Below are 26,495 nucleotides of genomic sequence, written 5' to 3'. Positions count from 1 at the left end.
CTGCTTGTCCTTCTGAGTTGTGTGTGTGTGTGGGGGGGGTAATCCCAGTTTGACAGTAGACCATGTTCCCTTAGAACTAGATGTCTTTGAATTGTGGGGGGACTTGAACCCTGGTGTGAGGCAACGGTGCTAACTACTGTACTACCATGCCCCCCCCAGAGACCCCTAAAACCCAAATTTTCTAAAAAAAAAAAAAAAAAAACATAACAGTCACAAAGATTATATATGTAACAAATACAAAACAAATAACAACGAAATGTGTTGAAACAATATGAACGTAGGAAAGACCAAACGACATATGGGACGACATATTCATCCTGCGCTCTACATATATGTGTTTCGCAAATCTATGGCACGCTTTTCAAATTTATTTCACGGTATGAAGTATACTTTGCCTGGAAATTGTTCTGCCGAGGAACGTGGTAAATAAAATGTGTCAAAAAAAATCACTGCTCATAGTGGTTTTTGAGTATAGTCTTTGTCTGGAAATCGTTGAGGAAATCAAGCAATCAAAATTCTGGCATGAAAACTCAATACCTTTTATAGCGAGGGAAAGGAAACTGAATTAAGGGAAACTGCGACAAGGAGGAGCCTGATTAATCAGCTGAAGAAATCCCATCGTTTCTTTGGGGGGTGGGGGGGGTGGTACAACAATACGACTGTAAAGGGGGGGTCGTCACATGGCACACAGAGCAGCCTAGTGTTATGATTAAAACTGCTTTTGTCTGGTTTCAAAATATATGGCCTTGTTTCATCTAGAAGTTCTTATCAGCAATGTGTGTACTCAGAGGTAGATATCAACAAGGTGATCCCCGTTTGACAGTAGACCATGTTCCCTTACAGGAAGACACATTAAATGTATTTGAACCAGGATTAGGGTCACTTATGGCTTTGTGTGAGTACAAGTGCTGTTTTTTGCAGAAGGGAAAGATGAAGGGTCCTCGTACGTCAGTAATTGTTAAAACACGTCTCCTTTATTCTGCAGCCGTGTCTCACCAATAAGTCTGCATATCCAATCGAAGGCTTTACACTCGGCACACAGAAAACCACAATTAAAGACAATTGCTGAGAACGGACGCAGAAATTGTTTCCTCTTCTAGTATCCAAAAGTAAGGAGACAGATTGGGGCCCCGTGCAGAGCCCTTCAGCGCAGAGCCGGCTGCCACCCAAGGTGACGCGGGCAACCGTCTTGTGAACGGTCCTCTCAAACAGCGGCCTTATTAGTGCCACTTAACAGCCTCGCACGCCGACGGAGCCAGCCAAGTGTCAGGCTTTCACCGGCACCGCGGAGCAGCTGGCTGTTGCTTGTCCTGGGGAATTTTAAGGAAATATGAAAAGCGCAAATGGTGGGGGTGAAATAAACAGGCCATTAACCAAATCGGGAACACCTGACATGTCTGCTGGGCAGAGTTTTTCAACACCGGCCAATTTGGTCTGTTTGGAATACAAATGTATTTAATGTGATGCCTGTCCGTTCCAGCAAGGTTATCTGAAATTGGGGTGCTGTCAAGGTAATTATCACCTTTTCTGAGCGAGCGGAAGCGTCGGGGTGTTCCGAATGCGAAATGTACGCAGGGTTAGAGCGTGATTAAAACTCGAGTGCCCCTCCGGACAAACAGAAATGGCCTTAGCTGATCGCGGGTCATCACTGAGGAGAGGCTGGGGCCTTGGTTCCAGATGAAGAGAGAGCAATTGGGCAGTCAACTTAGTGTGAATGTTTCTGTTTAGATGAAATTACCATGGTAAGCAGGCCGAGGACTAAGAGTATATTTCCAAGGTGGTGTTTGTCAATATGCCTTTCATCCATACCACTGTTATGACAATTGAAGGAAAGCTTATGTCCTCAACTACTTCATTTATGGAACACTGATTTGTGAACAGAATTATGGGCATTGATAATGGCACACTTATCTCATAGACCCTCAGATCAGTGCATTTCTCTGTCTCGCTCGTACTGTATATCGCTGCTGCCCAATGAAAAATGCGTGTTTCAGGAGTGAAAATAAACAGAAAGAACTTTACAAAATAGACCTGAAACAATGTAATGACTCACCGTAACACCACACATGGAAACCTTTCTTTTCACAGCCGTCACTGAATGATTTAATGTCTTAAATGGACTTAATGTCAGTGAGGGAAACAGGTCAGTATCAGCAAGATACAAGCTAATTTCACTGTATATTCACACCTAACAGTGATGTCAGTCAGCTAGCAATCTAGCCATCAATGTTACTTTATTAATATAAGCGACATACAGTAATTCATACAAATGACCACCAGGGATACAAAGTCATTAGATAAATGTAAATACTAGTTAAATAGATGAATTAATATAGCACCTTTTCAGTGGTCAGTGAGATGTCAAATGCTATCAGTAGACAGAGGAGAATGGGCGTATCTCATATACAGTAAAAAGTCAATCGTCAAAAAGTGTAAATACATGGCTTTCATTAGACAGCCCCATCTGTGCTAATCAACTAGTGCCCATCTATTGATCCTTTCCGATCAGGTCCACAAAGGTTAATGGCTCACATGACTCCTCCTGGTACGCTAAGCTGTAGGCAATACATAGTGCTTCTTTCTGACTTGTGATTATATTGTTTACTTGTACCGGTTCATAGCTCAGTGAAAGAATCCCATCTGGATCAAAGAATCGCTGAGCAGGTGTTGTGAGATTTTCTGGCATCGTTCATCTCCAGCTTCCCCTCCGTCCCCCTTCAATCACAACATCAGCTCTGGAGCGTCATGCAGTCCGCAGTGTGCAGTTATTCATCTTATTAAGATGAGCCTAATACAGTGTATTGTGCCATCAAGATTATCTGTCTGCCCGTCTCACATAATCCCAGCTTCAGATGTTTAGCTGTCTGCTATTGTCACAACACGGGATCTCTCTCGGGGAAAGGCTTCAAAACGGAAAAGCGGTCATTATGAGTTTAGTGCGTTTCAGTGTCTGAGCAGGGAGGGACAGAAATGATCACATCAAACATCAACTGAGATATTTAATTTCATGTCAACACCCATACGATTACTGTACCATTTTACTAGTTGATTATATGAGATTCTAAATAATATGGGGGAAAAAATGTAAAAGAAAAAATCTCTGAATGACAGTGGCATTTTTTCTAAGGTGTCCTTTTTTGTAGGCATTAAATTAAAAAGTAAAATCTTAAAAAAGTAAATCTTTGCTTAATGGGGGCCCCTGTTATGCTCATGTTCACTGTTCATAATTTTATTCTTGGGGTCGATTAGAAGAGATGTACATGCTTTAATGTTCCAAAGACACATTATGTTTCTGACACTGAACATCTCTACTCACTCTGTCAACACTGTTAGAGCTTTAAGCCCCTCCTCCGATGAGCCCAGCTCACTCCGATTGGTCACCTTGCCCAACATGTTCTTCCCCTGTCTCGCAGTCTGCAGACAGATCCTCGCACAGAGGAAGTCGATAAGGACTTTGCTACCAGGTGACCTCAGCATGTCAAGGAAGTAAGGGCTGGAATTCCAAAGAGGCGTTTCGGGTAGATTAGAGAAGACTTCTGTGGTGAGAAGTAACCAGTGTCGCTTCTTATGTTCACTCACCACTTCTGCCATTCCTCCCCGCAGAGGACCTGCTTCCATCTGGCTTCCCCAACATCGACATGGGCCCCCAGCTGAAGGTGGTGGAGCGCACGCGTACAGCCACCATGCTCTGTGCCGCCAGCGGCAACCCCGACCCAGAAATCACCTGGTTCAAGGACTTCCTGCCTATTGACCCCAGTGCAAGTAACGGGCGAATCAAACAGCTGCGCTCAGGTAATGAAAAGATACATCCTGGATGTCCATCGCATTGCATTTTGTTTTCTCCTACAGATCCAAGAAATACAGGTTTTTAGAAGTCATTCTTAACTCTTTGTTTTATTGTGGAGACTGAATGTATCTATGGATTTATACCTCACCTGATCCTGCAGCCCTAAATATATGGAAAGCAACTTGACTTTCTAAAATGCAGGATAACCAGCTTGTCTCCAGTCTGATGAATGCTCACTTGTGATTTGGGCTATGTGAAAAAGCAACACCATCAAGTGAGTGCATCGGGAAGATTTAATGTCATATTGGGTGACATACTTTGAGCCGGCAGGCACAATAGTTTTGACGGAGCCCCACTGATTTGTCTATTTCAGAGACCTGGTAAAACGACGTCTAATTATATATGCTATTATGTTGCATTCAGCAGGTGCCCAAAGCATCAGAAAGTCAATGTGGGTCAATGGTTAGTCACCATTCGAAAAGTATAATGGATAACGTTCTGTCTCCAGCCATTAATGTAAATCAGGGTGGAGAATTAATAATGCATCAGTGACAAATTTAGCATCGTTCAAGGTTCGAGATTACAAGTGCTTTGCTGGAGCAACCCTCATCTGTCCGCCACTCACGCCTTTGGTAGATGTAAAAGCAGATGAATACAGAGGCACCCATAAAATTGTCTGAGAAATTAAACTGAGAACAACTTGGCTTTCTTGGTGAAAAGTTATAAGTCATGTTTCAGTGGAAGCTGTTACTACGGCAGAGTCTTTCCCTTCACGAGTGTAAAAGACCTGGATGTTCTCAGCAGGAGCATCGAAGGCTTCGGAGAGAAGTGATAACATGGAAATGTTGCTGACTCCTTCTCTGGAGCACGGCAGGCAGCTCCGAGGGGGCCTGGCTTAGTGAGCCAGAAGCAGTCTTCCTTTTGCTAATGTCCGAAGCCTCTGCTGTCACGAACTCCCAGGCACTCCAGCCCCCACCAAAGCCGCTGGAGGAAACTGTGGGACACCAGCTTCTCCTTTGGGGTTTCCGGTCACACATCAGTGCTTTGTGTTTCCCTGCTCCCAATGCAATGCAAACGCTGCTATTAATTGGTCATGTAGGTGGCTGGATCCAAAGCGACTGAGAATGGTCTGGAAACTGTATCATATTTCACGTCTTTTGTCTTTTTTATTTGAAACAAGGATTTGTTTAACTCTGCTGAGGTTATAGCCTTAACTCTGAGCAAAAAGCTCATTTTCCAGCATAAATTTGTCAGGTTCTGTTCAGACTGGACATGATTTTTTAATCGTGACACTGTTTCGGTACTTGACACACCCTTTGGAGAAGACGTTTGGTGTTCTGAGTGTGTCATAGGTGGAGGACCTGGAAAGCATAGCTGATGTCTCATGGTTTCCTTATCAGGGTTGAGTGCGGCTCTAGTGGGTCTCCGCATTGCAGACCTCTGGCTGTTGTCGTGCCCGTGTCCCCCTGTGTGTGTCCTGTGTCCCTGTGTCACCATGTATTGCTGTGGCATTGTGGTCTGCATTCTGTTCTTCAGTTGATGTTCCCATGTGTCATGATTTTTAAACAGTCTGCAGCCACCTTCGAAGGTCTTCATGAATTTGCATTGATCGTCAGTAATTTTCCAAGCAGTAAATAACTAACTTCAGGTACTAACACTAATTCCCATATACCAGTATCCAGAAATATATTACGAATAATAATATATTTTATTGGAACAATTATATTAATAACATGTTTGATGCTTCGCGAATATGTTGAAAGTGTAGTTTATCTTCATTATTTTTTTTTATCTTGAATATTTCAGATGTGTACCGGTTTCTCTTTCCCATACAGAAGAGTAGTGATATCACAACAGTGTTAAAAGCACCACCTGGGCTCTACGGGTTGTTTCCATTCTCTCATCACATCCCTAAAATGTATTGTCCCCCCCCCCCCCTCCCTTTTTTTGTTATAATTTCCAGAAGCCTTTGGTAAGTGCCTGACTGAGTCCACAAGCCCTGAAGCAGATGGCATTTGAACTGCTTTTAAAATGCATGTCCCAGCACCTCTCCTTCCTTTTCTTTCTCTTAATTTTTTCACTTTCCCATATTTCTGTCCCTCTTTCTTACTAGAGTCCAAAGAAAACCTATGTTATCCCAGTAAAAGGCATTCAGGGATGAGATATTTGTATCTAGCAGTTGTCAGTGTAGGGTATAGGGTGTAGGATGTAGGGTATAAGGTATAGGGTGTGGGACGTAGGGTATAAGGTGAAGGGTATAGGGTGTAGGACGTAGGGTATAAGGTGTGGGGTGTAGGGTGTAGGGTATAGAGTGTAGAGTATAAGGTGTAGGACGTAGGGTATAAGGTGTACGGTATAGAGTGTAGGGTATAAGGTGAAGGACGAAGGGTATAAAGTGTAGGGTATAGGGTTTAGGGAATGGGGTCCCATCCTTCTGTGGCCTTCCAGAGTTCTCTCACAGCTGCTCAGTATAATAGGGTCTGCTTCACAGCTATGTGAGTTATGCCATTATGTTACTTCATGTTATTTTAAGAAATTATTTATTGCACTGTCCTGTAGCTTTGCACAGGTAAGTTGGTCTCGAGAAGTTTCTTCTAGATGTTGGCAACAAACAAAGTTTACACTTCTACTCTCTTTATAAGCATCACCTATGAAATCAATAATAATCACTAAGACATTTATCACATGCAAAAAGGCAACAAATTTCAGTCACTTAGTGCTTAGAAATTAGCACTGAATATGTAAGATGAAAAACTACACTGAGGTGTGAGGAATGAGCTAGTTTTGAGGCTTTGAAAGCTAAATCCCAAATATTCTAATGCTTTAGGCGGCATTTAGCAATTTTGTGCCATTTCCACTCTGCAATTCTAGGTCTTTCTACCAAAAAAATTTAAATAGTAATTTGTAACTATCATTTAAATGCCAGTCGGGCTGTATTTCTCGCTGTTTCTTGTGTCGACACAGTGGGGTGAAAGCAGAGATAAGGCCATTTTTAATGCCAAACAAGTCTGCAGCAGCCCCAGAGCTTCTGGGGGTGGAGGGTCAGGATGCAGTGGCTTTGAGCAGGAGAGGTCCAGCCCACCTGCCAAGGCAATTTATGCACATTAGAGAAGAACATGAGACAAAACACCCTCGCTGTTGTCATCTGCAGGCCAAGATGCTGAACACCCCTGTCTTTAATCGGTTTCCCAAAGAAACCAGAACGCAGCTAACACAGTCAGGTAGAAGACACTGCCATGCCTATTTATGGGAGGCAGAGTGTGATTTAGCACAGTGATCTTCATTCAATGAGCTCTGCACAGCATTATGCACCATCCTGTAGTAACTCCTCAACCCAAATGTGTCGTTTGTTGAACACATCCTTCTGACTGCATACTACTCCTGCAGGTCATCTGTACTCCTCAAGAAGGAGTCTCTCCATTCAGTTCTACTGGGAAAACTCTAATCCCAACTTGGCAACCTCAACCCCTACCTAGCCCTAACCTTAACCATAAGTAACCAAATGAGACGTTTGGGGACCTCATCGTGGGGACCTGAAAAATGCTAAAAATGTCAAAAAACAGGTTTTTATTATATTGTGGGGGACATTTGGTGAACATTTTGTTTTTTGATTGCATTCACAGATCTTTGTGGGGACCTGAAAAATGGTACCCACAACATAAAAAAAAAAGGTTTTCATCACCTTGTGGAGGACATTTGCTCCCCACAATGTAACACACACACACTCACACACAGTACTACCACAATCAGTTTAATGCTCACTGCTGCTGGACATAATTCTGACTGGCTGTGATTTCTTGTTTTAAGATGCAAGAACAGTATCGGCCAGCACCTGACATAATGGCCTGTAGCTCTTCCAGCTGTGAGATTACTCTGGGGACGGGAAATCAGGATTGCACCCAGTTTGCATTTAGACAACAAGGTCAGTTCGGCCTTGCAGGGGCCTGATGTCTGACACGGAGCTGAACCATGTGTGTGCAGATGGACGGTGGCCCTGTTCACAGTGTCAGTGCTTTATATAATAGCCTAGAGGTATCTGCTCAGTGGCCTCATTCAGCATGTCAGAACTTAGAGAAACAGTATGAATTTAAACACCTAGTAGACCGTAATCCCCCATCTCCACGGGGAATGTAGAGATTGCTTTCTGCTGATCTGTTTACAGTATGGCACGGTGTATATGTTTGTTCATAAATTGTGTTACTTAGGGAAACATTGGGATGGTATAACATGATTACCTATGTCTTCCCACCAGCGTGGATGTTGGAATTAATGGCATTTATACTTCTAGCCATCTCTGATGTGCTGTTCTTTCGCCATTTGTTTCTCCTCATGCCAATGAAAGGGCTGTTTGCAGCCTCTCCGTAGAAGGTGTGATAGAGCTGACAGACACTGGTCATGTAGGCATGACAGAGAGGGTCTGTCCATCACTGGGAACAGTCAGCTTCTCTAACAAGAAAAATATATGATGCACCTGCTTGCTTGTGGCTGAGGAACGATGTGGTCTAAGCGTGGCAGAATCCCTGTCCGCAAAAATACGAGCTGCTGAACATATCCATAACTTGTCAGCTCTTTGCTTTCCAAATTTTAATAGAAACCCTATGTAATTATTTTTTCCAGAATGAAGTTTAAGTTACTCTGAATCTCTATACTCATGTACGGCAGCTTCCCTTACCTCGTATTTCTAAGCCACTTCTTCTTGTCTCTTTCTTCATTGAGCACCGATTTCCATTATTAATCACCGGTTACCGCCCCTTGCTTTACAAACCCTCTTTCTTAACCTTTAACCAAAAATTAACCTAACCTCACCTAACCCTGACTAGCAACTTTAACCCTAACTACCTCACCTAACCTTAACTAGCAGCTTTAACCCTAACTAGTACCTAAACTCAGTCCAACAAACGATCTACTGCTGCCTTAAAAATCTAACCAATTAACAGCCCTGATCTTTCTCCATTTTTTTTTTTTTTGGCATAACCTTTAAAAAAAATTTAAATGAGAATAAAAGCCAGAATGTTTTGCCTGGTTCTTGAGAATTCTACAGCTAAGGACTTGTGTCAGGGGTAAAAACCGATCTTCCAGCTGAAGGTAATTCAGTCAAGTGCATTTACTTTAACTAGTAAAGACTGGTACTTTTACAGTCTAACGTGAGGACATCGAAGTCCCTTGTTACAAAAAATTAGAGAAAGATTTACTATGATTTAATGTGACTGGAGTCATTCACTTAGAAAGGTCTGGCTCTATTTTTGTAACATGGCTGGAACTGATTTGAAATGGTTCTCAGATACAGACACATAGGCAGGTAGGTTAGTTATCGTCCGGAACAATGCAGCCATATATAAACAAGAGAGGCAAGAGATCTTAGCTTTTTTTTATATTCCTCTATGCCTGGATAGTTTTTCATTTCTTTTTCTGCACAAAGGCCTTTGGGTAGGTGACAAGGGAGGAGGAACAGAACGTGACCGAACAGCGCTGTAGATAATCAAAAAACTGGGCAAAACATCCTTTTCCCCACACTGACTGCCTTCTGATTGCTGGTGGACAAAGGAACAATCTGTATTTAATGCGATATCAAAACCACGAGTAGCTGGTGTTCCCCCCCCCTCTTCTCTCACGGAAAACAAAGCAAAATTAAAAAAATAAACAAACAATCTTAATGCTTCTTAAAAATATTATGTGAGAGGAGATTAAAGGTCATTAGGTTCACCAGAAAAACCTGCATTTGAAACTGTGGACCACTTAGAGATGTGGTCCACTCTGCACAAAAACGTGGACCGTCTGGGGGTCAATGAGGCCCAGGTTCAGTAATACTGAATTAGAAGAATGTACTGCACCCCCTGCCAGGTCTGCGCTCAAACTGTCCAGCAGACAGGCAGCTCCAGCTATGGTTTTGAGAGATGCGCAGAGAAGGTCTTCAGACTGGCTAAAGCTTCGCAGCTTTATCAGTCACAATCACCTTTTAGTGCTCCTGATATTCAAAGCAATATCGCAACTAATAAAACGCCACCATTAGAACCCCAACTCTCTTAATGTAGCATCTCATCCTGTCCTGAAATTATAATGTATATTTTTAGAAAATTGCCACTCCTGTTCCTTTGAAAAGCCAGCAGAGGACTTTAAATCCTAAGTAACAAGTCCCTTAATCATAGCAATAACAACGATTAACTATTAATAAATAAATGATTCCATATCCGAAAAACAGCTACTAATTCTAACATAAACCTTTAACTAAACTGTTCTGTTTTCCATTTATGTGTCTTGCAGAGGGCACGCCTATTCGAGGTAAGAAGATAACCAGAGTTGTGTGTTGTTCGATCACAGGTAACTGACCAATAGCTAACCTTAACAGCGCCGATCAGAATTACCTGCAGATGGTAAACGTTCTGGAAACATTTCACTTTGTTTTTCCCCTCTTTACAGAACATCTGACCCTTGTGTTCCATTCGTGCCTCCCTTGTGTTTCCTTTATTTATGTCCCCTCACCCTTTGTGTGTCGCCGTTTGATGTGTCCATCGAGTTTTGTGTGAATTTAACGCTCAGCGTGTGATTTGCTGAGCGGCTTCTTCCTCGGGGAAGGACGACAATGTGATGCTGTTTGGTTTTGACCTTTGGCGTGCGTAGCAGTGGGGCATCCTGTGGGTACCGTTCAGCTCCATGCTAACACGATGCTTCTGAGCCCAAGGCTAAGGGTTTATTGTATCAGAGCACATTCTGCGCTCAGCCGCCGCGCATGTATGTACCAGCTGTGTAAATTCCCGCTCCAGTGTGGCGCAGTCCCCCACAGTGAGAGGTGCATGAATTACACTTCGACTTCGCTGCACTGGCTCCAGTTTAATCGCAGTGGTCCCCTCTGAGATTTTTGTGCTGGCTGTGCAGAGACGGTATTCCCGCTCTGGGAGTCAAGGTATGAGAGATAAAATGAGGAAAAAAAGCAGTCAAATGGCTTTTTCCTTGGCTGAAAGAAGGAAAATCTCTTTCTCTGTCATTTTGAATATATATATATATTAATTGCTACTATCTTGGACGACTGCTTTAAGTTTATATATTTATGTATGTATTTTTTTTGCAGAGAAAGGAGGTAGGTACATATTTCTTGTTATTGTCTAATACAGGGGTCACCAACATGGTGCCCCCGGGCACCAGGATGCCCCCAAGGACCACAGGAGTCACCCACGGACCTGTTCTAAAAATAGCACAACTCACCAGTGAGAAGCGTCCCAAGTTTTATTTTATCCTGTTGCTTCTTTAATCACATTTGCATTTATATAGATTTGAAAATGACAATATCTAAAAAAAAAAGCATTTAAACATGTTTATCATACATGAAGTTTAGATCAGTGTAGGAGGGCGTTTCAGACTGGTAGCCCTTCGTATAGCTCAGTGCCCCGAAGTAGCTCTCAGTTTCAAAAAGGTTGGTAACCCCTGGTCTAATACGCTATCCACATCTGGCAGGGTTCAGAGAAAATGAATGACTGCACTTTAAAGCTGTTTAAACAAAGTTCTATTAACCAGAAGCTACATTCGACTGAAGATGTAGTACAGATGTTCCTCTACTTACGAACTTTCAACCTTCAGACATACAGTACGAATGAAGAGGACTGTAAGTCCAAATTGTGTTCCTTGGGTTCCCGTTCAAATTTTTTTTACTAATTCCACCTCGTACGACTTCTGTCCGTTACTCCCCCCATGCAGCATCGTAGCGTGGGTACTCCCAGCATCCTAGTTCTTTGTAGTTGCGCATACCCTAAAAATGATGTTGAATAATGACTTACGGACATTTCAAGTTACGAACGGCCGTTCGGAACGTAGCTCATTCGTAAGCAGAGGAGCGCCTGTATTGTGCTCATCACGTTAGTATCATGGATTCTTTAAAACCAAGCTCTTTCCAGTTTTACATCTTTTCCTTTCTCAATCATCCCTCCAGAAATGTATTTCATAGGCTTAGTCAATGAACAAGTATTCTCTTCATATCAAAGTGCACGTTTTCCGCTTCAGCCAACTGCATTAACAGGTCTTAAAAAGACCTGGCAAATCTATCACTGCTGATAAAGAACCACGCGTAGCTTCTGACCTCTACACTCCAGAACAGGATCAGAGGTGCACAGAGGGGAACTTCCTGTCTGCGTGACGGTTCTGCTCCTGCAGGCGAAAGGAGGATGGTGTGAGGAAGGGAGGAGCGAGACGATGGCAGTCGACGTCACACGTATTCCATAGCTGAGCGTGACTTCCAGCCGAGCGAGAAGCTAGGGCTGATGCCACCATGAAGCACAGGGAAACTTTAGCAGTGTCTGTTTTGCGTCTGTGTTGCACGTGTCTCTGCGCACATTTACGCTTTGAACCCGTCTCTACGCCAACACTGCGTTTGGATACCCGTCACCATGAAGTAAACAGTGTGCGACTACCTAGGAATCCATGTAGAGCCGGTCTGTGAGCTTCCTGCGCAGACACTGGTGATTCTTACCCGAGCATTACAAGCCAGCAGATGGAAGCTGACATCCGTCAAGTCGCGCCCCGGACCCCATGCTGCTCGGCCCGCATCTAGCGACCTTGAGGTGTCGTCGGAGCGTGCTTTTCTGACAGCGGAGAGGGCCACCAGACTGGTGAACTCTTGCTGCAGACCTTTCAAGGTCTTTGTCCTTAAACTTTCTGCCGCATCTACTCATCAACCTTGTATAAAGTTTGTGGCTAAAGGCCACTGGCTGCTAAAGCTTCTGCTTTCGCCATAAGCAGATAAATTATCTGAGTTGGGTGCATCGTTGTAGTGAGAAGGAAGGCATAGAGAAACGGAGTCACCTGTTCCCTACTGATCTGCTGTATTGTGCATTTAATATGCATGTCATATTTGTTTGTATTATTTTAGCGATAAAATATGAAGCTTTTGCCACCGGTCGTTATAGATGGAGGATGAGTTGTGAAACCCTGGTTGGAGGGATTACCTACCATCCTTTCCCTACGAAGCCCACACCACTGAGCTATACAAAGGGCTACCAGTTTGAAACGCCCTCCTACACTGATCTAAACTTCATGTGCTGTATAATAAACATGTTTTAAAGGGGAAGATGGTGGCTCAGGAGGTAGTGCTATTGTTCGGCAACCGGAGGGTTGCAGGTTCGTGCCCTGGTTCCTCCTGACCCCATCAAAGCGTCCTTGAGCAAGACACTGAACCCCAAATTGCTCCCAACGTGCAGGTTTGCACTTTGCATGGTAGCCTCCGCTACAGGTGTGTGAAGGGTGAACGTGAGGCATGAAATGTAAAGCGCTTTGAGTACTCGTAAGAAGTATATAAATACAGTCCATTTACACCACTCTGTGACAAGCTGCAGTGGGTGTATTCAGGATTCCCCCACCCAGTCCTTGTGGTGTCGTCCGGCCTTACGAGGCCTTACCTGCTAGTGCAGTATATCGCTCCTGTGCGGAGTGGCCCAACTGACTGCAGGTTATGGGGGGACCTTGAAGACAGCTGGACAAAGTCATCGGGGAGGGCACAGCGTGTAAAGGCCATCTATGAGACGGGCAAGGAGGCGCAGTCCTGGGTTAACGCAGGGAAAGTCTATATAAATTCTTACTGTAAACATGCAAGCAGTGACCTGAAAGAGATTCACCTCTGCCAGTGATTCACCATTTTGTTAAATTAAGTGGAAGGTTTGAAACAACTTATGCGAACGCTTGCAGCTCTCATTTCCAAGATTATCCAACGTGACTCAGAAATCAAACACACTTTGCACATTGAGGTTTTTATTATTTAGTTTTACACATATTGATGTTTTCCATTTGAGCGTCTTAGTGTCAACTGAAAAAGCGCAGTTTCTGTGTTGTACACTGCAATTTGGTAAAATGAGACTGAAGCAGGCCTGCAGGAATGAAAGGAGCAGTGTTGGCCTCAACATTTCATGGCTTATGAAGCCACCATGAGAAACTCTGCATCGTCTCTTCTCTCCTGTCCCTGAACCCCAGTGCCTCATATTTTTGTATAATGGCACCATATGAAAATGAACTGAACAGATCTGAAGTGTTGATGTAAAGAGATCACACTTATTGCAGGGTTCTGTTACAGAGAGAAAAACTAAATAAACACATTTGAGAGGATGCAAAGAATGTTTCCCAGGAGGTGAGCAGAGAAACAGACTTTGTGTATGTAATTCTGCCCTGATGAAATGTGGGCACAAACATGCAAAGTACAACACGACAAAAGGAACAAAAGGAAGACAGCAACTTCTATTATAGCCTTGATATTTTTCCGGGATGTTGCATTGACCTGCTGGAAGTCACTGTGAAAAAATACAATCTAACCTGGACCAACAGCAGTATGAGTCTCCCATCACCGATACTCTCCGTGTGCATCTCAGGCTGGCTGTAAGTAACGGCTCCGTGCACAGAGGGTGAAGCGAAGGGATCCGCCGGGCATAACAACTAGCGTGAGGGCCGCGAGGATTGTGGTATCCGGGCTGCAGGCCGCCAAAGGGGCTCCCTGTCGATACAGGAGGCAGACCGATGGGCGACAACGTACCAACGTGCCCTGACTGGACAGTAATGAGAGCAGATAGCTTGTTTGTCAGAAAGGTACAGGCAGCAATCTGTCAGCTGCCCAGGCGCGGCAGAAACCTTAATTATATTATCATGGAGTCCGAGCATGGCTCAGTAATGAGCATTTCCTCCTGTTTGTCTCATCATCACGCTGGTTTGTGGGGTGGACCCACCCAGCCACACACACACACACACACGTGTGTGCATCAATATCTTTGTGGGGACTCTCCATTCATTTCTATGGGACAAACACTAATTCCAACATGACTCCTTTAACCTCTACCCAGCCCTGACTTTAACCATAAGTGACTAAACAAAATGCAAGTGATGTTCACCTTATAGTAAAAGCCCCCAAGGCAATGAAGTAATACATATGAACTATTACAATGACCAAGAGCAGAGGTCAACATCTCAAAATTTTCTCAAATTTTAGACTCTTCTAAATACCCTCCTTTTTGTTTTGGTGTCAGCACTGCAGACTCTTGGCTTCCAGATGTAGCCGTCTGGAATGCTTCTCCAGCAGTCCTGGAGGAGTTTCCACAAGTTCAGGGCACAAGTCGCCCAACTTGCTCTCACATTTCAATCCAATCCTCATTCCAAAGCAGCTCTGTAGGGTTTAGGTTGGGGGGATTGTGGGGGCAGGTAATTTGTCACTGCACTCCATCTCTTTTTTTGTTCAGAAGATATTACAATACTTATATAACCTCGAGGTGTGCTTAGGGTTGTTATGATGTTCAACCGGTGTTTTCGGTAGGTGTGTCCAGACTTTTGACTGGTACCGTATGTGTTTTATTTTTTTTTTTGGCAAGTTTAGAATAGATTATTTCTGAAGCAGTGGAATGGAGCTCCAGGCGGCAGGCGAATTTGCCTTCACCAGGCACCCGTCACACTTCTGAGAAGCGCGTTTGTCGCCTGAATAATGCATTAACATGTCCGTGTCTTCCTGCCTCTTCCCAAACAGCCGTGCGTCCGCCGGTATCTGACATCCACATATCTCAATGGAACTCACCCGCACTTGTGTAGAATGAAGCACCTTTTCCCGTTCCCTTTTAAACGGGAAGTGAGCTGAATTTAGTTACTTCACTCACTCAGTCCCTCTTGTCTTCGCTTTACATATCTTCGCTTTATGTACGCGCAAGAATTTCCCCCTGGGAACAATGAAATTTATCTCATCTTGTCTTAAGGGTTTTATTGAAAAACTGGGTCTCACAGCTTACGAATGGAAAAACTGCAGTTAATTTCAGGGTTTCTGCTTGAATAATCTTTCTTCTTGTTCTCTCCCTGCTTCCCCTGTGTCTCACTTACTGTGTCCTGTTTGTCTCCGTCTGTCTCTATGTCCGCTCTTCCCACCAGGTGCCCTCCAGATAGAGAACAGCGAGGAAACAGACCAGGGGAAGTACGAGTGTGTGGCGTCTAATCTGGAGGGCGTCCGCTACTCTTCCCCAGCTAACCTATACGTGCGAGGTAGGGAGCCACATGGCCCAGGAATGTCAAGCTGACAGAGCTAATATAGCGCTCGCCCAGGGGGGGTTAGTGGTCCCAAAGCCCTGTTGCTGGTCCCGCGGCAGCTACCCACGTGTCTGACGCGTTAACTTGTCGCTCAGCTTCCCCAGGGACCCTGTTTCCTGTTTAAACCCCGTACGTTTAGATCTGTGCGTAACTTAAAATCACTCCTGTAATATTATCAAACGGCAATGTTATTACTTTTTAGTTTTCTATGTCGTAACTAACCTTCCAAAAAAAACATCGATAGGATGGTTCCAAAAAGTAATAAGTTTGTAGCTACAGAGAATATGTGTAAAATTGTATATGTTAAAAATTAAATATTTTTGCATACTTAATTTAATACAAAAAAATTAAGCTATATGAAGTATAGTGAAATATGATTGTGATCTTATATGCATGAAGTTTTTTTTGAGTGGTAAAGGATGTCCTGAAAGAAGAAGTTAGGCGAAATTTACATAATATGGGAAATAAAATAACCTGTGCTAAGAAAAGTGAAATTCAGGTTTCCTCAGTTGTTTGTGTCAATTGAAGCGTTTTTCCAGTTCTGCTCGATGAAGGTGAGGTGACGGTAAGTCAGGCTGGGACTGTCCCGCACGAGGCATGCCGCCCTCTCAGGCTCCACTACACATCCTATGAAGTGTTTAACAAAGAAGGGCCTGTGAATTGTGCACCTCTTGACTAATTGTTTTTTTAATCAAATTTTATCCATAAGTATCGAATTCAGATACTCTTTAATTTGTAATGACAAAAAAGATTTAAAAAAATGTTTCCTTATAGATAATTATGTATACACCAGGATACTTATTAATTATATATACAGTATGCACACTAAAAGCATGCAATGCCCTGTTTAGTGTAAGAAAATCTTCCACAGTAAATACTCATGAGGCTGTATTCATTTGTAGTGAGATTGCAAAGTGAAATATATGACACAAAGTAGAGCAGTGTATTGAGCAACCTTGCCTAGAATAGGTGGCTGCCATTGCTTTGTGTTTCTAGATACTGGAGACATAGATAGACATAATGTCTCCATAGTGACAGCTGCAGACACTTTATGGGCTCAAACAATTTTTAACGTTCAGTCAGTAACCGCAAATTAACAAAGAAAAATCGCACTGCACCATCCATAGCAATTAAATAATAACGGCTAAATAAGGGTTAATGTCATGCTGTTGGTTAAATAACTGTGTTTTTCTAATTAATGTATCACATTTTAACACCAAACAAAGAAGATATGTTAAGTTACATTTGAAATTAGCAGCTGCAGCGTATGCACGTTTGCATCGAGTTGATTTCATCGCTGTGGCATCTTCGGATGCCTTGCATTTCAGTCTGTGTGCTGCCAAAATGTTCAAAGATCATTCCAGCATCTTGAACTGCAGCTGCTAATTTTGACATAAAACTGTGATGTTTGTACTGGCTGATTTGTTGATTTATTAGGTTAATTTTGTTGGTTTGCTTTCGTTCTTTATATTTTTCTTTCTATACTCGGAACAAACGGGCCACCATGGGCAGCCTCGAGGTGGCTCAGACCTTCTGTCCCCGTCTTACGTTCTCGAGTTTGGGTTTGCCGTTGTTGCTGCCGACTTTAGCGAGTGGCGACATGGCTGTTGAGATCAGTTTGATTTCTAGGTGAGAGTAGAAGCAATTTTCTGAAAGAAGGTTGTTATTGATATCAAAGAAAGACAAAGGACAAACAAAAAAAAAGGAAATGTAGCAGCTAAAACCCTTGAGGTGGCCTTTTTTACTCTCTCTGTGTTTCCCCTATTTTCTCTTTTCCTCATGTCATTGTGTTCTGCATCAACCCCTTTACATCCCTCAGAGCTTCGAGAAGGTTGGTGTGTTTTTTCTTTTTCACTTTTTTTACCCACATAAAAAAAATATATATATATATTGTATCTATTAGTGTATCTATTGCAAAGCTAAATTTGAATAAACTAAACAAAAAAAGGACAAACATGCTAAATATTATGACAGAGGAATGATCTGTGATGATTTTTACAAAATATTATCTAGTACAATGATTTTAAAAGAACCCGCCCGGCTCGGGTTGTGGATTTCCTTTGAGTTTGCATTGTGGGGCCTTTTCTCGTTTGCATCCGTCGGTATTGCTTCAGCTTAGAATGCTAATCGGCGCATGTTGTTATGGAAACCCAGCACTTTGAAATGGGGCCTGATGCATGATGGGAGAATGTAACTATCCTTGCATGCCTGAACAGCCCTTCTGGGCATCGTCTCTTCCCTGCACTCCTCGTGTTTTGGCGATCACTTCTGCTACGGATTGTTTTACCCGCTTGTTGTGTAGCGAATGCCATGCCAACTGAATTGCTATGCTACGGTGTTTGTGCTTATTTATTTATTTGTTTGTTGCTTTTGGTTTTGTTTTTGTATTTTTGTCTGCTTTTAGCTAGACTGTTGGATATGCTGCTTGTTCCCCCTCACTCCACTTTCCAGTCGCATCGGCGCTTTTTATTGGGCGAACAGCGTGACCGCATTCTTTCGACGCGCAGTCAGTGTTCCTGTCTCCACAGTTCATCTCTTGAGTAAGACCTCTTTAGGCTGGTGCTGGTCATGATTTCACACACCTCTCAGGCCACTTCGCACTGCCATGTGGCCCGGTAGCAGATACGACTCCTGCGTCACAAGTCGCCAAAGTACGGCATGAGCTCTCATGCCACGTCACATGACGCGCTGATTGGCTGCACTTCACCACTAAGCACGCTGTCCTGCTTAGCGATCCAATTAGCACCTTTATGACAATGTCCAACTGAATTGGTTTCAGAATCATTCATATTTGGGCTATAGAACAAAATCAAACGGACCAAAATATTCAAAATTGTGCCAAATGATTAGATTCCAAAGTTGTTGCGAATAACTTGTTCCCACAACTGCAAAGGTTCCAAAATAACTGGCACCTAATTTCAGGCCAGAGACCAATGACACACAATGCAAGTTTTATCACCCTATTGTGTGCATGCTGTTACCAAGGGCATATAAAGCGATACGGACTGTGGCCACTGGATTTTATAAATCAGATTTTGACTGGAATCACAGGCTCTACACTTCTTGTGTCAGTAACTGCAGTAGGCTTGACTATAAATTTTACTGCCATATTTATGAATACATTACATGGCTTTTGGGCTCAGGCTGGTACAGAGCCAATAATTACAGCCCACTTGTCTTGATTTTCATTTGGTTTAAATGAATGTCCTTCTGGCTCAGCGTCATGCTGGGCTCTTATCTGAAGCGTGTGGATGGAGTTGTGTGGGCGGCGCCCCCCAGCCCCCCCCCCCCCCAGCTGTGTGAAAACATGTCCAGTATCACATATCGATCCGGATGAGGCAAAACAGGGAGGTGGTCAATAGTTCAAGAAGACTGTCATCTCTCAATAAACGAGCATTACCACAGAGAGGAAGTGTCAAGAGAGCTAGCGAGAAGGAATTGGGCCTCTCCTTGTAAGGGTGCACATAACAGAGGATCCGGCCCTGGGGTCCGGCACCGACACACTGGGACTTGTAATCGGGTCCTTCGCGGTGACTACTGAGTCCCCTCTTGACCTGCTGATACAAAAGCCCCAAAAGACATGAACAAACAGCTCATCGCGATGGCAGCTCCACGGCGATGTCACAGCAAACACGCGCGTCCGCGCGCCATTAAGCGCTCCAGCCCCCGGCCGCACGGGCCGGAATTGCTGATGCGGCCGCCCGTTGCGGCGTGTCGTTAAAATTACACGGGAGCTTCGCTTTTGCTTCGGCTCACAGAAAAGACAGTGCTACTTTTAAAAGGCAGCACCGTGTGTTTGAGAAAGAAACATTATAGCCGATATCGAGCAGCTGTGCACTTGGGGACCCAGCTGCCGCAGCCGTCGGCCATTTTTTTCCTGCCCATTTGTAGCTAAAGTTATTAGCTTCGGTAAATTCCGTTGCCTCTTTTAAGTTAAATCTTTTTTCTTTTTTTTACTGAAACCTCGGCTTTAAAAACCGTTTTTAATAATTTAGATAAAGAAATAATTTCAGTAGTCATTTCATTTTGTCATTTCTCTTTCACACAACAGGCAGGTGTACCTTTGCCTACCTTATAAAAAACAACTGCGATGAACCCCAGTATTTTTTTAAAGAGAGAACTTTCTAGACAAGCTGGAGATGATTTTTTAAAAATATGACCACCTCTTGTAACCACGGCTCGTGCTCGAGTTTTCGCAGAGCATTTGTTATCCTTGATCAGCCACATATATAGTACATATTTTTATAAACCTGATCTATCGATGTGTTGACACGGGAATGCTGTGCTGTAGACTCTGGGGTGTTGGCCCTCCATATAGGTTTTTCCGCCGTTCTTTGCATTTGGTCGCATGCGCTGCCATGTGTTCATGTGTCGAGTTGGAAATGAAAGCTAGATTACACCTCTTTCCCCCCCACGCTGATCAAAACGGTGGCTGAAATCCAATATTAACTTGGAGGAGTGTCTGGGACTTCGGAAGCCCCCACGAGGGCCAAGCTAAATATGTGTTTCTTCTGAAATTTTAATCCCAGTCTGGTAAAGACAGCAATGTATCTGGAGCAACACCTAAACCCAACCAAAATCTATTGATCCCATTTAATCGCACCCACTGCCAGGCGAAGAACAGAATGTACCAGGATACGTAACTGAAAATAACACAAGTGTGCTTCATAGCTGAACATGTAAAGAGGAGGGGATTTATTTTAACGATAAGGATGCAGCATGTATTATTCATTTGATACAAACTCAGTTGTACATACTGGGTCCAGCTCTGGAATGTTCCTTTGTAAGAATCTCCATCATTCCCTCTGAATTCCCCACTGAGGGTGGCGTTAATCGCCACAGCACAGGTCTGTCTGCCATTCGCCGCCCCTCTGGGTTTTGTGGCCGCAGCCATTGCCTTGCGCTCCCCATACTAAACACGTCCTGCGTCCCCTGCTCGGATTCCAGGAGGGGTGTAATCCTAGCTTCAATGTGACACTGAAAGGCTGCACATTTCTCCAGCGTCTTCCCTCATTTTGGAGCAGGACAGGCTTGCTTGACTGTTCCCACCAAAATGGGCAGAAACGTCTGCCTGCTGTCCTCTGTAATGGCATGTATCTGTGTATCTGTAGCCTTGGTGGAATACTCTCTCGACTGCTACGCGACACTTTACACTTTTCAGTTGTCCCTCTCTCCACACCGGGGCTTGAAATATTGAGATGTATGGGACCCCCTAAGCGTTTGCAATCCCCCTCTTATCTGGGACCCCCCCCCCCCCCAGGCTCCTGGTCTATGTGAATGAGGTCCTTGTCCATTGAATCGGATTAGGCTTTGTTTGGTTCTCTGGACAATAATTATCTCCCATTGTCCTACATCACATCAAACTGGGCCAACTTATGAAAGTCTAATGAAGAATTCATGCACAGCACCCGTACCGCACTTTAACTTTGGTTAGTAGATGACAATGGACAATTCTTCCATTACATACAGCAGAGAATAACAGGGATGCAAGGGAACGAGTAACTGTAGATGTAGCATATTGTCTACACATAAGCATAAGTAGCTATAACAGTAAATTCACAAAATCAAGAATTTATCGAGGCAAAGAGCAGATGCTTCTATTTGAACTTCACCTAAGCAGTGCTTTTTATTATGATGTTGTAATAAATATGATTTTACTTTGTTTATTTTAGATAGTCAATCAGGACCTCTGTGATGTGCATCTTCTGCCATAATAGTGTGAAATTATTAATATCTGAAATGATATAGTTATAATAAAGAGAAATTATGACCATAGAGACGGACCTGTCATCCATGTAATAGCCATTGTTGCCAACACTCCATGCTAAGAATTCTATGTGGTCTGAAAACATTGAGTAGGGTTTGAGCTGATTCAGGGCTATAATTAACCATCAACAGGACCCGACCCAGCAGAACCCATTATCCTAGATATTCAAAGGCTAATGGTGTGAAATTAGTAATATCTCGAATAATAATGTTACAATAAGGGGAATTATATATGGCCAAAGTGATGGACCTACCATCCATGTAATAGCCACTCTATATTTGAAGTTCTGCGTCTATTTCTGGGTCCTGAAAATGCTGAATAGCATGTGAAGTGAAGCCCAGGTTTGTTCAGACAGCCCACAAAGGCAGGTTTTCAGAGGGAAAGGCAGCGCTGCCTCGTGCTAACCTCATTCACACAGCCGCTGCAGCCCCCGGCACGCCAGCAGAGCTGCCTGCCCTGAGCTCAGAAACCACACTGACTCTCCTAGGGGACCCGGCGTCCTGAGTTCAGTCTTTGTGGGTTAACGTGGGGGCAGCATGTAGCCCAGTGTTCTGTGTGCTGATGTGGTCTACAGAAGCTCTCGTTCTCTGTGCTGTGACGTTGTCTGTGCCGTGCAGACGGACTTCTGCTATGGCTTTTGTTTTATTTGTGTGTTGGTTTTCCTCCGACGTCGCCGGTGTTGCACCCGGGAATGGATGGCATGCTGGGATTGGCTGCGGTGACACGCTGTGACTGTAGCGGGACTCCGGCTCGCAGCCTTGGCGGACGGCCGGGTGCGCTCATTACTCCTGTCACCTCATGTGCCGGCCTCCGTACTGCATGTCCTTGTGAGGAATGGGTTACCTCTTTACCTCGCCCAAAAAAAAAAGCAAAAAGAATTTAAGAAAAAAATTATAATAATCCAGATATGCTTATGTTTTCAGACTGCCTAACCTGCAGTTTTTTTCAACAGTTTAATTTTTGGATTATGTATTATATTATGTAGTATTATTTTGCATACATATTTGGAAAAGCTCTTGTAGCATATATTGTGTTGCAGTCCTGTGGACAAATGCTGCATGCAAGATGCATATTTAAAGCAAAGTGAGGTATCACCAAGTAACCGCTTAGGGTCTCCTAGCAAGCAAAATGGTGAAGGAAGTACCTGACTAGCTTCTTACAAAATAAAATGACGTAGCTCAAGAGCAGTTTCCTTAAAATGAATAGCAGAAAAAGCTCTTCGTTCGTATGCTGATAAAATTAATCTATAAAAGCCGTAACACCTTGGTTACTCAAAATAAAACAAAACCACAGAATCAATCATTTTAAGAGAAAGAAATGTGCTATTTGTCACGAAGTAAAGAGAGGGACTTTAGAATGGTATAAGGGTCTTAATGTTAGCAGCTAGCTTCATATTTGTCTTTTGCAAAGCATATACTGATGATAATCAGGGGTCAGTATGCTGTCTTGGGTGCAGATCTCATCCTCCTGTTCCCATCTTTTGTACCGATATGAAACAAACATTTGGGGGAGTTTGAATCTTGGATTTCAAGCCTCGATGTGTGAGACCCAAACCCACTGAGAACCATCCTCTTCTCTTTAGTTTGACTGGAATCGCGAGGTCCTAACCCTGTTTCCCTGTCCCCCGCTGGGCATGTCCTCCCCTCTGTGCCCCTGACCTGTGTCTCCTCACACATGGTATTCGTTCGTCTGTCCTTGTGGTCCATCCCGCTGTCTTGCTGCTTGGATTTTGCTGTGGCTATGTGTCCCTGTCCTTATGTGGTGTCTGTCTTCACATTCTGTCTGTCTGTCTTTCTGTCTGTCTGTTTCTAACCCCAATTCCGTTCCTCTTCCACACCTCAATCCTCTTTTCCTTTCCATTTGATTCTTTTTGCGTCTGCATGATAAATTTCTATCCTCATGCCTTTTTTTTCATACCCTCCCTCTGTTTCGTTTACTAAGACTCTACACTGCCCTATTTCATCCTAAACGGTGCATAGTCAGGGTACGTGGTTAATGGTCTTAAGCTCACCATTAAGTTCACACATGTTGACAGCTAGCAGTGACGCGCCACTAGCTGGTCTCTGGCTAACAGGGAAATAACAAATGCAGGGGATCCATAAAGGGTCCAGTGGACCATGTGCCAAAGCTGGAGCCTTCCATACCACCTGATTACCCCACCCGTGCTATTTCCTCTCCACCCATCTTCACTCCTACCTTTCAGAAAGCTCCATCAACATCTCTGGAATGGAGATGCAAAGTCTTGACCTTTGTAATCTGACATGAACCTCTGGCTTCACCCACTCTCATTGTCCTCGCCGGTTTTCAAAATTCTTGATGTATTTTGTTTACCACATGCTACCTAATGAGTACTGAATGGAGCACCCATCCCCAAGACAATACATGTCTCTATGTGTATCAGTTTTGTCTTATTTCTCCCCAGAGTGAAAAGTGACAGTGTGGTCCTGTCACATGAGGTCAAATAGGCTGGAATGAAAATAAGTTTAAAAAAAAAAAACTTATACAGCACTGGTTTGGCTTCCCATCCCTCTTCTTCCCAAACCTCCTCTTTTCTCTCACACTCTTTCTCTCACTCCTACCTCTCAAAATTCACTTTCCTCCTCCAGTCTTCTTCACCCAGGCATGCAAGTGATCCCTCAGTTATATCCCTCTATGCATTTTACCTCCGTTTATATCCGATTTCATTTTTATCATTTACTTCTTTATTTACTTCGACCTATTATGCATGCTGTCTGTGAAACTGATAGCTGCATCTATCAATGGAACCGTGTCAGATCTCAAAAAGGCTTTGTCCAGTTGATCTACCTGAATCACAAAAATCGCATTAAAGTTTCTCATCTTTAGTGAGGGCTGAAAGGTAGAGCCTGCTTGTCTACGTACAGCAAAGTACAGTAGCGTACACATAAGGAAAACACAGCATCAGTTTCTGAGTCATTATTTAGGGCCTGACAGGGCCTGCTGCAAGCTGTTTTCTAGATGCATGTGCCTTCAGTGTGAGAGTATATTGCTTTGAAGATCTTGTTGTTGTGTAGATGTGTGTGACCATTATATTACAGAGATGGTAGCCCCTACCGTTTACTCTACGAGCTAAGGCTACGTACAGCATTAGGTCCCTCACTAATTAGCTAGTTACATTGAAAGGATGAGAAACTGATAATAGATTTTTGTGTTTTTTTTTAAATGTGCTGTGATGGGTCGAATTTTGGTCAGTGGATCCTTGTTGCCATGAATGGTTGCTTTAATGTCAATCTATATTGTTGGTGAAACAGTTCTGCTAGTTTTAGTTTTCATAGTTATTTAATTTTACTTTTGAATCCTTGATTGTATTTTAGTTTGCTCTTTTCTTTCTTGGACAAGGATTCCACATGAAGGGGGGCGTATTTTCATGAACGTGTTGTTACCTCTCTCTGTTTGCTTTCCGCCAGTTCGACGCGTCCCTCCCCGCTTCTCCATCCTGCCCACCAGCCACGAGATCATGCCGGGCGGCAGCGTCAACATCACCTGCGTGGCGGTGGGCTCACCCATGCCCTACGTCAAGTGGATGCTCAATTCCGAAGACCTCACCCCGGAGGATGAGATGCCGGTGGGCCGCAATGTACTGGAGCTCAACAGCGTGCGCGAGTCGGCCAACTACACCTGCGTGGCCATGAGCAGTCTGGGCATCATCGAGGCTGTGGCCCAGATCATAGTCAAGTGTAAGACTGCCTGCCGGTGTCTCTGTTAGCTGTCTGTGCACCCGGGACTCTCAGAATGCTCTCGTTTCAAGGTTACAAAGATCATAAACAGCTGAGAGCAAGGAGTACTGTCTAGTGCCCAAATGGCCTAAATTTGTGCCCATTTTAAAGCATTACTGGGATACATTAATTCAATTATTCAATTATCCACTATCCAGGTTAACTGTGGATGGCACACATACACGTGCACATAGATAGGCTTGCAGAGTCATACCCAGTCATATCACCCAGTCAAGTGACTCTTTAGGGTCTTTAAATTTTGGTGGGAACTAAAAATAAAGAAGAACCCTTGCAGACACAGATACAAACATACAGAGACATTGTTGGGGTCATATTCTGATGCAGTAATATGAGCTATTGAGCCCCCCAATGCACCAGCTGTCCATCAGCTGCTGTAACACGTTAAGGTAGCTGAAAGCTACAGCAGTATTCATTTATTCTGGTCCCTGCTCTGCCTTTTCCTGTCAGCCCTACCGAAACCACCGGGGACACCCGTCGTGACAGAAACCACAGCCACCAGTGTAACCATCACCTGGGACTCGGGCAACCCAGACCCCGTCTCCTACTATATCATCCAGTACCGTGCCAAGTCCCCGGACAGCAAGTTCGAGATCATGGATGGGATCACCACCACCCGCTATAGCATCGGTGGGCTCTACCCCAACACTGAGTACGAGATCCGGGTATCTGCCTATAACACCATTGGCCAGGGGCCACCCAGCGAACCCGTCGAGGCTCGGACAGGGGAGCAAGCACCCGCTAGCCCACCCCGCAACATCCAGGCAAGGATCATCTCCCAGAACACCATGATGGTGGAATGGGAGGAGCCTGAGGAGCCCAACGGGCACATCAAGGGGTACCGTGTCTACTACACCATGGACCCCAGTCAACCCATGAACCAGTGGCAGATCCACAACGTGCAGGTCAGCAGGATGACCACCATTCAGAGCCTCACTCCATCTGAAACCTACACCATCCGCGTGCTAGCCTTTACCTCGGTGGGCGATGGGCCCTTCTCAGACCCCATCCATGTCAAAGTTCTGGAGGGAGGTAGGTCAATTCAGTTCTGTTCAACTTTGTTTGTATATCGCATTTTCACAATTCATAGCGCTTTACGTTATCCCTGCCCAAAGCCAGTAGGTTGCCTGGTCGATTCCCACCATGGTTATTTTAAAAC

General features: G+C 44.0%; 1 protein-coding gene across 7 annotated transcripts in view; it reads left to right on the top strand.

Moving 5' to 3' along the window:
• The window catches only part of ptprsa (protein tyrosine phosphatase receptor type Sa), a 161,480-nt gene that overhangs the window by 86,361 nt on the left and 48,624 nt on the right, over nt 1–26,495 (top strand). For all 7 annotated transcript variants that reach the window (XM_048976255.1, XM_048976252.1, XM_048976253.1 and 4 more), the window contains exons 6-9: nt 3,604–3,792; nt 15,662–15,772; nt 25,010–25,279; nt 25,787–26,368. In XM_048976255.1, coding sequence (XP_048832212.1) covers nt 3,604–3,792; nt 15,662–15,772; nt 25,010–25,279; nt 25,787–26,368 — 1,152 coding nt within the window. The remainder of the gene's footprint in view (nt 1–3,603; nt 3,793–15,661; nt 15,773–25,009; nt 25,280–25,786; nt 26,369–26,495) is intronic.

Source organism: Brienomyrus brachyistius, chromosome 15 (genome assembly GCF_023856365.1).
Source record: "Brienomyrus brachyistius isolate T26 chromosome 15, BBRACH_0.4, whole genome shotgun sequence".
Taxonomy (NCBI): domain Eukaryota; kingdom Metazoa; phylum Chordata; class Actinopteri; order Osteoglossiformes; family Mormyridae; genus Brienomyrus; species Brienomyrus brachyistius.
The sequence above is the reverse complement of the archived record's forward strand: the minus strand, read 5'-3'. Positions and strand labels throughout refer to the sequence as shown.